The following is a 14,300-nucleotide window of genomic DNA, read 5'->3' as shown; positions in this document are numbered from 1 at the left end:
CCTTACCTAAGGAAGGATATACTTGCCATAGAGGGAGTGCAACGAAGGTTCACGAGATTGATTCCTGGGATGGCGGGACTTGTATGAGAAGAGATTGAGTAAACTAGGCCTGTATTCTCTTGAATTCAGAAGAATGAGAGGGGATCTCATTGAAGCATACAAAATTATTACAGGGCTTGATAGGATGGATGCTGGGAGAATGTTTCCCTTGGCTGGGGAGTCTAGAACCAGGGGCCACAGCCTCAGAATAAGGGGTAGGCCATTCAGGACTGAGATGAGAAGACATTTCTTCACACAGAGGGTGGAGAATCTTTGGAATTCTCTACCCCAGAGGGCTGTGGAGGCTCAGTCATTGGGTATATTCAAAACAGAAGTCGATAGATTTCTGACTACTAAAGGCATCAAGTGATATGGCGATAGGGCCGGTGAATGGAGTTGAGGCAGAAGATCGGTCATGATCTCATTGAATGGCGGAGCAGGCTTGAATGGCCTACTCCTGCTCCTATTTCTTATGTTCTTATCCTCATAAACAGGGCACTGTTATGATCTGCTGCTCTGGGCTTTGGCAGTTTGCTTCTTAAAGATGTGTTTTATTGTTTACTATTGAATCTAAAGTTTGTTTTGCATGGATTTTTTTTCTGCATCGTCCAGGTTGCATTTTTCCTATTTGTGTTTAGTGCTGTTTTCTCCAATTCTTTCCACTATGGCCTTGCCAACAGCTGCTATTTCATTTGCAGCTAGTAAATTGCTCCCATGGGAATTCTTTTGGCCATTTCTATGCACTTCCCTGGAGGAGGAGGAGAAGTTTCTGTGGAGGGAAGTGTTGTATCCGTGTGTTAATGGAGACATGGAAGGCAGGAGTTGGTTTCACAGGTGTTTACTGAACAAAGTCTGGAGGTGAACTAACAGATACAAGACAATATAGCCCGAGTGGCCATTACCGGCATTACAGTACACAGGGGGCTCTTAAAGGCACAGACACCACAATTCCTCCCCTTTTAGACAACCAGTACATAATATTTTAAGTAATCATTAATTAACATGTTACAAGAACAATAATCTACACATTTGCTGCAGTTAATCAATTATAAGTCAGTCTCTCTGGAGGCTTCCTGACTCGGTCCGGATAACGCCTCGGTGGTGTAGTAGTTTCTGGTGGTGTAGTAGGTTCTTTTGGCAAGGCTGATTCGGCTTGAATGCCAGTGTCGGGTTCATCTGGTTCCAGTATCACCGGATCGGAGGTAGATACTATGGGTATCTCTACTTCATCATTAGGCGTATAGAGTTGTGGTGTAGATTGTCCCTTTTCGGATGACTCTATGATCTGGTCAGCATGGCGCCTTATTATGCTTTCTCCAATGTCCACGGTATACATCAGCGGTCCTAGTCGTGTGCAAATAGTTCCAGGCTGCCATTTCTCGGTACAGTAGTCCCGGGCCAAAACTTGTTGACCTATCTGGAAGGTTCTAGTTGGCCTTTCATTCATGCCTTGAAATTGCCGGTTCTCCACGTCCCTTCTGATGTTTGGCCTGATCAAATCCAGCCGGCATCTTAGGCTTCTATTGAAGAACATCATGGCGGGAGTTTGGTTTGTAACCACATGTGTTGCATTCCTGTATGCAAACAAGAAATTATCTACCTTATGCTGAAGTTTTATGTCTTCATTACCCATGGCCTTTATGGCCTTCTTGAAGGTCTGGACAAACCTTTCAGCCAATCCATTGGTGGCGGGATGGTATGGGGCGGACGTGTAGTAACCCCATTGTTTTTTAAGAACTTCCTGAATTCTTCGGACACAAATTGCGGTCCCCGGGTTCAAATCTGGCCTCGGGCGACTGTCTGTGTGGAGTTTGCACATTCTCCCTGTGTCTGCGTGGGTTTCCTCCGGGTGCTCCGGTTTCCTCCCACAGTCCAAAGATGTGCAGGTTAGGTTGATTTGGCTATGATAAATTGACCCTTAGTGTTAGGGGATTAAATACGTGGGGTTACGGGGATAGGGTGGGATATGTGTCGGTGCAGGCTCGATGGGCCGAAATGGCCTCTATCTGCACTGTAGATTCTGTGATTATCAGAACAGATCTGTTCAGGCAGCCCATTCCTGGCAAATATGGCCCTTAATACTGTGATGGTTTTTTCTGTGGTGGTGGAGGACATCTTTATTACCTCCGGCCACTTGGAGTGTGCATCAACCGCGATTAAGAACATTGAGTCCATAAATGGACCAGCAAAGTCGATGTGTACCCTTTGCCATGGAGATGAGGGCCACTCCCATGGATGTAGAGGGGCTTGTGGTGGGGCGTTTTGGACCTTCTGGCATCCTAGGCAGCTCTTGGTCATTTCTTCAATGTCTCCATCGATACCTGGCCACCACACAAATGCTCTGGCTAGGTTCTTCATTTTCACTCCACCCAGATGCCCCTCGTGAAGCTCCTTTAGCACTTTATCCTGGAGTTTGGGTGGAATCACCACTCTGGATCCACACATCAAGGTTCCTCGGCACACTGACAGCTGTTCTCTTCTTTGCGAGAATGCTGGCAACAGTGGTTCGCCATGTGCTGGCCATCCCTTCACCGTTAAATCGTAGACTCGTGAGAGAGTCGGGTCATTTCTCGTTTCCTTTTCAATGGCAGAATTTGTTACTGGTAGACATTCCACTATGGTTGAATGGAACATCTCCACTGGGTCTACTGTAGGTGCCTCTTCTACCGTTGGCAATGGTAGGCGCGATAAACCGTCAGCATTCCCATGCTATTTTGATCCTTTGTATTCTATGTCATATTGGTGTGCCCCTAGGAAAAGGGACCACCTCTGTAGCCTTTGCGCTGTCATAATGGGAACACCCATTTTAGGGTTGAATAAGGAGATGAGGGGTTGATGGTCAGTCAACAAGGTAAATTTTTGTCCGTGTAGGTAATGGTTGAATTTCTTCACTTCCCCATACCAGGTTGAGTGCTTCCCTGTCGATCTGGGCATAGTTACGCTCAGCTGAGTTCAATGAGCGTGACGCAAAAGCTATCGGCCGCTCCGAGCCATCAGGGAATCTATGCGATAATACCGCTCCTACGCCGTAAGGGGATGCATCGCACGCTAGTCTGATTGGCAGTGATGGGTTGTAATGAGCCAAAACTTCCTTGGACGTGATCAAGCCTTTGCATTTATGGAAGGCACGTTTACAGTCTTCGCTCCATTTCCAAATTACTCCCGTTTGTAGCAGTTCGTTAAGAGGGTGCAGAAGAGTTCGGTAAAAATTTATGATAGTAATTTATCAATCCCAGGAACGACCTTAATTGTGAGACATTTTCAGGTGCTGGGGCTTTTATGACCGCTTCAATTTTTTCAGGTGACTTATGCAACCCTTCCTCGTTAATTATGTGGCCACAATATGATATTTGTTTCTGGAAAAATTCGCACTTGGGGCGATTTGCTGGTAGGCCCCGTTCTCTCAGCCTAGTGAGCACCTGCTCCAAATTGGCAAGGTGCTCGTTGTCGTTTTCTCCTGTTACAAGGATGTCGTCTAGGTAGCATTGAGTCCCCGGAATCCCTTGGAGGACTTGCTCCATAGCTCTTTGCCAGATAGCTGGAGCTGATGCTACTCCAAAAACCAGTCGATTGTACTGGTACAGGCCTTTGTGTGTATTTATCGTGAGATACTTTTTGGAGGCCTCTTCAACCTCCATCTGCAGATATGCCTGTGCCAATTCAATTTTGGTGAAAGGTTTCCCTCCGGATAGTGAGGCGAAAATATCTTCTATCCTCGGAAGAGGATACTGTACCGTGTGAAGGACCGGGTTTACAGTCACCTTGAAGTCCCCACAGATGCGAATTTTTCTCTGTTCTTCAGATTTATCATTATTCAACGTTTTCTTCATGACCGGGACGACGGGTGTTGCCCACTCGCTCCAATCTATCTTGGATAATACGCCTGCCTTTTCCAAATTCTCCAGCTCTGCCTCAACTGCTGGACGAATTGCGTATGGCACCGGCCTTGCCTTAAAAAACTTGGGAATTGCCGCATCTTCCACTTTTATTGAGGTGGTGATGCCTTTCAAGGTTCCTAGTTTCTGTTGAAACACTTCCTTGGCATTGGCCAAGATGTCTTTTAATCGTTCAGGTATGACGTCATCATCATTTTTTTTCTTACTGGTCACCGTCAGTGCCTGAAATGGAGTGCCAGTCTAAATGTATCTTCCTGATCCATTCACGTCCCAACAGCGGTGGACCACCATCTTGCAGAACGTATAAATACAACTTCTGTATTTCCTTGCCGTTGTAAACAACAGGCACCCTTATTTTCCCTTTGGGGTATACTTTCTGCCCCGTATATGTTTTCAAGATAATGGATGTGTCTTTCAAAGGTATATACGGAAATAGCCGCTCGTAATCCTGTCGACTTATGACGGTCAGAGCTGATCCTGTATCTAGCTCCATTTTAACTGGGGACCCCGCTATCGTGAGGGTAACCCAAATGGTCTGGTAATCTTCTTTGGCAATTACATTATGTAATTTGAGACAGCTTAGTCTCTTGTTTCCGGAGTCGCTATCGCTCTTCTGGTCTTCGGAGCTACTGTTCGTCATCATTTGTACCTTTCTGTACTTTTCCTTATTGATTTTTTTCCTGTCCGTGGATTTTTTGTGTCCAGATCGGCATACACGTGCAATGTGTCCAATCTTTCCGCATTGCCTGCATGCTTTGTCCTTGAACCAGCAGTCCCTCTGGTCATGGGTGGATCTGCCGCAGCGATAACATCTCTCTCAACCCTGTGTCATTTCATGGGTGCCGAAGTCCTGTGGCTTTTGCTGTATCTCTGCAGCTCCTCTTGTGGCTGCTTCGTATGATACAGCCATACTGAAAACCTTGTCCAGTGTCAAATCTTTCTCAGAAAGTAGCCTTTTCTGTGTTCCTTCACTTCGAGACAAATTCGTCTGCGGTCTCCTAAGAGAATCTGCCAGTCCTGCCCCGAATTGGCAGTACTTTGATAGCTTCCTTAATTCGGTGAGGTAATCAGCGTTACTTTCATTCTTGTGCTGATTCCTCTTGAAGAATTTGAATCGTTCCGCTATCAGCAGCGGTGTTGGGTTTAAGTGCTCCTGTAGGGTATCAACAATCTCCTTAAAATTCTTGTCCTTTAGTTTGGCTGGAGTGATTAAGTTTCGTAACAGCCCGTATGTCCTTGCGCCCATTAGATTTAGAAGTACTGATGCCTTTTTATCATTTTCTATTTCATTTGCTGTGCAATATACCTCCACTCTTTCCACATATGTGGTCCAATCCTCTATATCGTTATCGAAAGCATTAATATTGCCAGCCTTAGGCATCCTGAAAAAAAAATGGCGCCTCCCGCGCTTTCCTTTCTTCCCTGCAGAAAAAAATGGCGCTTCCCGCGCTTTCCCGCCGCTGCTGCTGCTGACAACGCTGTTTTCCGCGGTTTTTATTTACAGGTGGAGATTCGTTCCCGCCGGACTCTCTGGGACTTTTCCCTCCCTCTGCTTGGTCCGAACGCCGACCTGCTTTGCAGCGCCGGCCGTCTCCCGAGTGCTCCCCCCCTCTTTCTCTGTTTGCCTCCGCTTTCGCTGCTCGGCCCCGCTGCAGAGCCAGCCGATGGAGTCCCAGCCCGCCGCCCAGGAAGGATTATTGCAGTACCTGCCACCAGCTCGGCTAGCTGGTGAAACCACAGTTTTTTTTTTTCTTTCTTGCTTTTCTTCGACTTTTGTCTGAGGAATCGATCTCCTTGAGGTGCTGCCAAATTGCAGGTAAGTCCGTTTCCAATTCGTCGCCACTGTTGTATCCGTGTGTTAATGGAGACACGGAAGGCAGGAGTTGGTTTCACAGGTGTTTACTGAACAAAGTCTGGAGGTGAACTAACAGATACAAGACAATATACAGGCTTATATAGCCCGAGTGGCCATTACCGGCATTACAGTACACAGGGGGCTCTTAAAGGCACATACACCACAGGAAGAAAGGCAGGCATGATTGTACCTGTAGCATCTGGCACCCACTTGCCATTGTCCCAGGAATTACATGATCAGGCCTGGCCACACCTATCTCAGCATGCCAAAGAGACATGACTTCATTGTCTATGCTTTTTCACAAGGGAGGCATACACTGAGTTATGTTGTCTCCTGAAGCCCAGCCTCCAGATAACTTCCACCACAGGGACAGCGCCATCTCTGGCCGTGACAACATTACATTTCTAGCTATCAGGTCTGTCCAGTCACCAACATGGTTACTCCCATAACCTATGTATGTGGTAGACATTGTTGACTACTGTGCTTGCTGTACATTGGAGTGCAGCGGAGGGTTCCCCTCAGCCCATATATGGTTACCATTCTCTGCTACACCTCCTCCAGGAAAACATTCAGGTCGTCTTCACAGTGAGCAGTTCTGTCCATGTTCCCTTGTCCACCTTCCATTCCTGCGTTTACAAATTTTTCACTAGATTTAAGTGGAAGCAACAGGCCTTTAACATCTGCTACTGTCCAGATGTTCTATTTCCCCTGGCCAATCATAGCTGTCCCTGAATCTGTACAAATAGGAACAGGAGTAGGCCATTGAGCTCCTCAAGCCTGTTCTGCCATTCAATGAGATCATGGCTGATCTGTGACCTGCCTTTGGCCCATATCGCTTGATACCTTTAGTTAACAAAAAGCTATCAATCTCCGATTTAAAATTAACAATTGTTCTAGCATCAATTGCCATTTGCGGAAGAGAGTTCCAAACTTCTACCACCCTTTGTGTGTAGAATTGTTTCCTAATTTCACTCCTGAAAGGTCTGGCTCTAAATTTTAGACTTTGTCCTGGTTTATGATATGGCCCAGCAACTACTGCTGGCACTTTGATTCCTCTGCTGGCTGGCTGGATGCTCCTGACCTGCTACCTGACACTTCTTGAGCCCTTTGAGGCGACTAGGCTGATTGGAAAGATATAGCATAACCCACCGTGGTATATGCCTCATCTCTGCTTCTGCCTGCCATGCCCAGGATGCTGGGCATTCCTTCAGGACAACTAGGGATTTGCACGAAAACAGACTATTGGCCACCAAGGAGGAGTATGCTATTAAGGTTCTCTCAACCCTATATCCTAGCCTGTCCAATCCAGAACTGAGAGATTTGTGTAAATTTAGGCTCCAGGTTTCGACAGCTGCAATCACGGCATTTGTGCAAATAGTTTCAAGTGCCAGTTTGATTTGAGGCCACAAAGTGCAATAGTTATGTATGATATTGGAAGCATTTTTGGGTGCCAGGCACAAAATTTGCCCTGCAGAAATCTGGTCATGGAAGTGGAGGTGTGAAACATCTGAGTGTCAGTACTTCCCATACTCCTCCACTTATCCTGCACCAGGTTAGTAGTACAGTGTTTTTGGCATGTATGCAATAGCCATACACTTAGCTACAGTTGACAAATTCTGGTCAGCATTACCATGGCATTTTTCCGCAGGCCAGAAAACTTTTTTTCTCATCTACTCCCATAACCTATGTATGTGGTAGACATTGTTGATTACTGTGCTTGCTGTACATTGGGGTGCAGAGGAGGGTTCCCCTCAGCCCATATATGGTTACTATTCTCTGCTACACCTCCTCCAGGAAAACATTCAGGTCATCTTCACAGTGAGCAGTTCTGTCCATGTTCCCTTGTCCACCTTCCATTCCTGTGTTTACAAATTTTTCGCTAATAAAGCAGACTAGATTTAAGTGGAAGCAACAGGTCTTTAATGCCTGCTACTCTCCAGATGTTCTATTTCCCTTTGCCAATCATAGCTGTCCCTGAATCTGTACAAATAGGAACAGGAGTAGGCCATTGAGCTCCTCAAGCCTGTTCTGCCATTCAATGAGATCATGGCTGATCTGCGACCTAACTCCATATACCTGCCTTTGGCCCATATCCCTTGATACCTTTAGTTAACAAAAAGCTATCAATCTCCGATTTAAAATTAACAATTGATCTGGCATCAATTGCCATTTGCGGAAGAGAGTTCCAAACTGCTACCACCCTTTGTGTGTAGAATTGTTTTCTAATTTCACTCCTGAAAGGTCTGGCTCTAAATTTTAGACCATGCCCCCTAGTCCTAGAATCCCCAACCAGCAGAAATATCTACCCTATCTGTTCCCCTTAATATCTTGAAAACTTCGGTCAGATCACCCCTTAACCTTCTAACTTCTAGGGAATACAACCCTAATTTGTGTAATCTTTCCTCGTAATTTAACCCTTGAAGTCCAGGTATCATTCTGGTAAACCTACGCTGCACTCCCTCCAAGGCCAATATATCCTTCCTAAGGTGTGATGCCCAGGTGTGGTCTAATCAGGGTTTTGTATAGCTGCATCATAACTTCTACCCACTTGATGTGCAGGGAGACTATTCTAATTGAATTCATAAGCTGACACTATAGAATCAGGCATAGTCAGCTGGTCACTCTTGTGTAAAGTCCTGAGAGATTGCATCAATCCCAGTGCACATTTAGGTTTAGCCAGGATTGCTGAATTGCCCGTTTTTGGATTTATGTATATTTATTTTGTACCTACCTTTTACACCTTGCTTTTGTTCACCTCCCTAACTCTGCTCCCAGTTCCTGGTAGGTGAAGCACCTTGAAACAATTCAGTACATTAAAGGTGCTATGCGTACATTGTTACTGACTTTCACCTATAGGCTACAGCAGTGTTGGTGTAAAATGGGCAAATTCTTTTTTTGCATTGCAGATCAATACACTTGTGCTTTGTCGTGTGGTGATGATTACAGTTGCAAGTTCACAACGACGCTCCATGATGTTGGCATCAGACAGCAGCCTGGCACAACGTGTTTATTCCCAGACATGGTGAGTCATAACAAAATCCACAGCTGCTGCTGTACTATGTAGATGGTACCAGGAGAAAAGTAGCCCATGTTTTGCTAATGTACCATAGCAATCTAAGGACAGTTAAGTTGCACTTGGACTCATTATAAAAGTACACTATAAAAGGCACTGATAGTTTTATCAGTGTTTACTATATTAATTCTAATCAATAAATACAAGCCAGAAATGGTAAATGATCCAAGATCATGCTTTGAAGCATGATTTACCTGAAGCGACCATGTGAATTTTCTACCAGTAGAAAATGAGCCTCCGGTGAAGCTGCAGATTTAAAATAAGCTTCTGAACTTCCAGATTTCTTCTAAACCAAGCACTGTTCCGCAACTGGTCACCAGAAATGGTACACAAGCCTATCTATCGGTCTATCCTTGAGCTAGATACCAATGTTAAATATGGCCCTGAAATCCCACGCTATTTTTTGCATTTCTGAAACCTAAACTTGGGGCAACCTCATTTGGCCGGCCAGCAAATTGGGACAGAAGCTACTTACGCCAGTTTTCAGCCCCAAAACAGAGCAGCCGAATTTTCAAACATGATTCGGCCCTTTTTATGACCCATTCGTTAAAACACCAGGCACCTAATTACCATACATTATAATGAGGATTAGTGGTGCGGTAGCTTGGGAATTTCCTGGTTTTGCCCTCGCAATGCACTGGGGTTAGTAAGAAGAGAAATTTAAGGCCAGGATCGGCTGTGATTGGCAGAAGTGAGGAGTTTTTGAGCCTAAAGGCCACTGAAAGTTTGAGCAGCGGTTACTAAACCTGGGAATGACTTTTTTGAGCAGTTTTTTTTTTTGGGGTCAAGACAGCTTCTGACAACCTGTGGGAGTGAGACCATTGGGAGATTTTGATCACTCCCCCCACACAGTGACCAGACATACCTTTTTAATGCCAGTATCACGGAGGAGGAGCAGAAGAGAATGGAGAAAAGAAGAGTGCTGCGGCAGTATTTAAGGAGGGTGCACCACGCACAATATTGCCTCCTCACCCAAAGAATGTACAGGTAACGCAGTGGCCTGTATCCTGCCCTACACCACGTTCGTCACACCCATCATCCTTGCATTTGCCCAACTGCACTGCCTCCCTGTTGCCCAGTGCATCAACTTCAGATTTGTTGTCTTCAAATGTGTCTATGGCCATGCTCCACACTACCTCTGCAATCTTCTCCAGTCCTACATCCCAGCACACATCTCTGCTCTTTCAGTTTTGGTCTATTGTGCGCTCCCTTCTCTTCCCCCTCCACTTCACCATTGGTGCCAGTGCCTTCAACCGCCACGCCCTGCACTCTGGAACTCTACCGAACCCTCTGTGCTTCCCACTCTCTGCTGAAAATGTTCCTCTTTGTATCTGTCTTGGCTCATTTCTCTCCACTTTCTGCTTGGTGTCCACCCTCCAGGTCAGGCGTTTTGCTGCATGAAAAGCACTAAGTAAAGGTAAGTTTCTGTGGAAATGTTTGTGTTCAGTGCAGTGATTCAGCGAATATTCTAGTCTCTTGTGTTGAGTCAGATACTTTTCCAGCAATCTGACTAGTTCAGACACTCTTTGTTTCTTGCTATGTCTCATAGAAACACTAGTTTCCCAGAGGGATTCAATGTACCTCTTTCATGGCTCGGATTCACTTTGAGTCAGTGAGACTCTTGTGTCTTTCAAGAATTAATCACAACTCACCATGACATTCTCAATTTTGAAAGCAAATGACTGTAGTAGCTTGAGATCTCACAGTAGTCTTGCACAATATTAACAATGCTACTGCTCCTTAACATGATTTAGTGTGACCCTGGTTTCTTGCAAAGATTAATTTGCCGTGGTCGTATCTCACAAGGTTTTGCCAGTGTGAGTTTTGCTTGTTTAAGGTTTTTACTTAAGCATCACACCCTAATGTTTCATTTACTGACGGGGCTTCACAGCAATGCTTTTTATTATTCACTTGATTTACTGAGATATTTTTGTTTTTCATATCAATTTACCATAACACATTGCTCTTATTGCTTGTGGGGATCCATTTGGTACTCATTCCCAGCAGTGACTTGATGCAGTGTTCCCAATATTTGTGAAGATTTCCCTGCTGCTGATTTCTTGCAACAATGCTCCCGAATATTCTTTGTGGAGGGATTCCCTACATCATTCTTATTTCACTCAGAGATTTACATAGAATTTACAGCACAGAAACGGTCTATTCGGCCCAGTTGGTCTATGCCAGTGTTTATGCTCCACACAAGCTTCCTCCTACTTCATCCAATCCTATCTGCATATCTTTCTATTCCTTTCTCCCTCATGTACTTATTTAGCTCCTCCTTAAAGGCATCTATGATATTCGCCTCAGCTACTGCATGTGGTAGGATGCTTATTGTGACCCTCCACAATGTGTTGATATTTCCTAATTATTCCCCATTGTGTTCTTGTTATTTGTAAGAATTTGCAACAATGCAATTTTATTATTTTTATTTATATTTATATATATATATATATAACCTACATTTGCTTATCATGGATTATCATCAAGCAAGTCGCATGTCAAATATAGATACTTGCCTGAGATGCTTTAACATTCCACCCACAGTTAGCGTTGAAAGTTCATTCCTCTCTCTGTTTTAGTCCTTACTTCATTCAGTGAAAACCACTGGGCACACACTGGCCCGGATTTTGTGGTAGGACTAACGAGGGGACTATCAGTGCTCACCATTATTATGGTATAAATCGGACAGCAACCTCTGTTGTCCCACATGCGCAGTAAAATGAGGAAATCCGGAAGTTGCTGTCTGATTTACCCTGCTCCTCCACAATCTGCACTATACCGGTACCTGCCCGATAGACTCGGCATTGAAATACATGTAAGGGCGCACCTTACCGACTAGTTACCCACTAAACACGTCAGAAAATGTTAGAGCTTGTCCATTCAAGTGTAAGTGAATTTTTAACCGTGTGATACGTCTTAATTACTGCCAAACAACCTCTCTGGCACTGAAAATTAACTTTTACAAGTGTGGAGTCTCATTCCTTCAGATTTTAATTATTGTTGGCGGTTTAAAAAAAAAAAAAAGTTTTTTTTCTTTGTCTCTTTTATCTCTTTCTTAATCTCATCTTCCTTTCCCTCTCTATTTTGCTTTCTCTACATGATTTTGCATTGAATTAAATATTCTAATTTACACTTCCTGGCTTAGACTCTGCATACCTCAGTAAGGATTCTTCAGTTTGATTGGTTGGGGGCTGTTGCTTGCCCTGTTCACACAGGCCCCAGATCCCCTGTAGAGGGCGCCAGGCTGTTTCAGACGTCTGATGGCAGTAAGTTGCCGCTCAGCAGCCCACGAAAAGTCTGGGCAGCTGTGAGCATAATGAAACCGTTGGTTCACCGCTGACTGCAAAATCCGGGCCATTATGTTTGAAGATGCAATACTTCTGTAATTGAGTGCAAATGTAATATTAAAAGAACCAACCTAGTTGGTTGGCGCAATTCATCTGAACATGAAGCATGAAATGTTCATGTGCTTGTCCTCTGGTAGTACCCATTATTGTCACTATATCTTTTGTAAGCTGTAAAATTATTCCATGATATAATAGCACTTTTTTTTTTTGCAAGGCTCCACTGGCAGTGCAGTGCCTTGCTCATAGCAGGCAGGAGTTGGAAAATCGGGCCTTTAACTTTGCGCCATGCCCAATTTCTGATGCTAAATTTGGGGGTGGGGAGCAGGGTATCTGCACTACAAGCAGGCAAAACCAATACATAAATGATTTAAATCGGGTTCCACTCTGAATTTCACAAATTCATGTGAGGATCCGCCCTCAGAATGCAACTTGCCCATATAGACCAGGCATCCGGTAGGGAAACTGGCCGAAATTGGTCCTCGGGTCTCATTAACATTTTTTGCGCGAGCTGCCGATGTTTGTCACGCCTCCGCAGACGGCTCATCTATTTTATACTAGCTGAAGTGCCCGGCGGTGCCGAGGCTTTTTCGAGGGCATGTTGTTGGAAGAGAGAGAGAGAGCGACTGGGGGGAAGAGAGAGAGCGACTGGGGGGAAGAGAGAGAGCGACTGGGGGGAAGAGAGAGAGCGACTGGGGGGAAGAGAGAGAGCGACTGGGGGGAAGAGAGAGAGCGACTGGGGGGAAGAGAGAGAGCGACTGGGGGGAAGAGAGAGAGCGACTGGGGGGAAGAGAGAGAGCGACTGGGGGGAAGAGAGAGAGCGACTGGGGGGAAGAGAGAGAGCGACTGGGGGGAAGAGAGAGAGCGACTGGGGGGAAGAGAGAGAGCGACTGGGGGGAAGAGAGAGAGCGACTGGGGGGAAGAGAGAGAGCGACTGGGGGGAAGAGAGAGAGCGACTGGGGGGAAGAGAGAGAGCGACTGGGGGGAAGAGAGAGAGCGACTGGGGGAAGAGAGAGGGCGACTGGGGGGAAGAGAGAGGGCGACTGGGGGGGAAGAGAGAGGGCGACTGGGGGGGAAGAGAGAGGGCGACTGGGGGGGAAGAGAGAGGGCGACTGGGGGGGAAGAGAGAGGGCGACTGGGGGGGAAGAGAGAGGGCGACTGGGGGGGAAGAGAGAGGGCGACTGGGGGGAAGAGAGAGGGCGACTGGGGGGAAGAGAGAGGGCGACTGGGGGGAAGAGAGAGGGCGACTGGGGGGAAGAGAGAGGGCGACTGGGGGGAAGAGAGAGGGCGACTGGGGGGAAGAGAGAGGGCGACTGGGGGGAAGAGAGAGGGCGGCGGGTGGGGGGGAAGGGAGGGCGGGGGGGAAGGGGCGGGGGGAGAGGGGGCGCGGGGGGGGAAGGGGGGGGCGCAAGGCGGGGGCGGGGGGGGAAGGGGCCGCTCTCGGAGCCCCCGCCCCGCACTCTCGAGAGCCCTGCTCTCCAAGCCCCAGCCGCCCCGCTGTCCGAGCCCCGCCCCCCGCCCGAGCCGAGCGCGGAACACTCACCAAGGCCGAGAGCACTGTCGAGAGCCCCCCCCCCCCCCCCCCCCGCCCGAGCCAAGCGCGGAACAGAGACGCCGCGTCTCACCTGCTGCTGCTGTGCACGCACCCTGACCCTCGTGGCTGACGCCGTTGCCCTGGGTAACGTGACACTGGTGGGGGGTGTGAGGAGCTTAGCAGAAGCCCAATCACCTAGCTCGGGCGTGGCTGGGCAAGAAAGGCGCAGGCTTTCAGGCCTAAGAAAAAAACGGGGAAAGGTAGGAAAAAGAATGTTCAGGTTAGAGAAAATATTTACAAATGAGTGATTTTTTAAAAAACAATTTAATAAATTCAATTTTATTTTGGTGGAAATGTATATTTGAAAAGAAAGACGCAGAAAGCAGGAAAAAGAATGGAAGCAAGATGGCGGCGACTCACCTCGGTTCAGAACGATAAGGCCCGCCCACACACGCACCGATTGGTTGACCGTCAGGTCACCAAAGCGTAGGATTGGCCAATCGTCCCGTCACTCGACCGTAGGAGGGCCCGGCCGCACGCGGCAGCAAGCCGCCGTACG

The 14,300-nt window shown here is 46.8% G+C and overlaps 1 protein-coding gene across 1 annotated transcript in view; it reads left to right on the top strand.

Moving 5' to 3' along the window:
- Positions 1-14,300, top strand: part of adgrd2 (adhesion G protein-coupled receptor D2) — a 201,041-nt gene that overhangs the window by 54,347 nt on the left and 132,394 nt on the right. Inside the window, exon 19 of the mRNA XM_085965664.1 lies at positions 8,697-8,812. Coding sequence (XP_085821790.1) covers positions 8,697-8,812 — 116 coding nt within the window. The remainder of the gene's footprint in view (positions 1-8,696; positions 8,813-14,300) is intronic.

Source organism: Somniosus microcephalus, chromosome 23, assembly GCF_052327205.1.
Source record: "Somniosus microcephalus isolate GS21.2 chromosome 23, FLI_Smic_1.0, whole genome shotgun sequence".
In the NCBI taxonomy this organism is placed as follows: Eukaryota; Metazoa; Chordata; class Chondrichthyes; order Squaliformes; family Somniosidae; genus Somniosus; species Somniosus microcephalus.
This window is presented reverse-complemented; position numbering and strand designations above follow the sequence as displayed.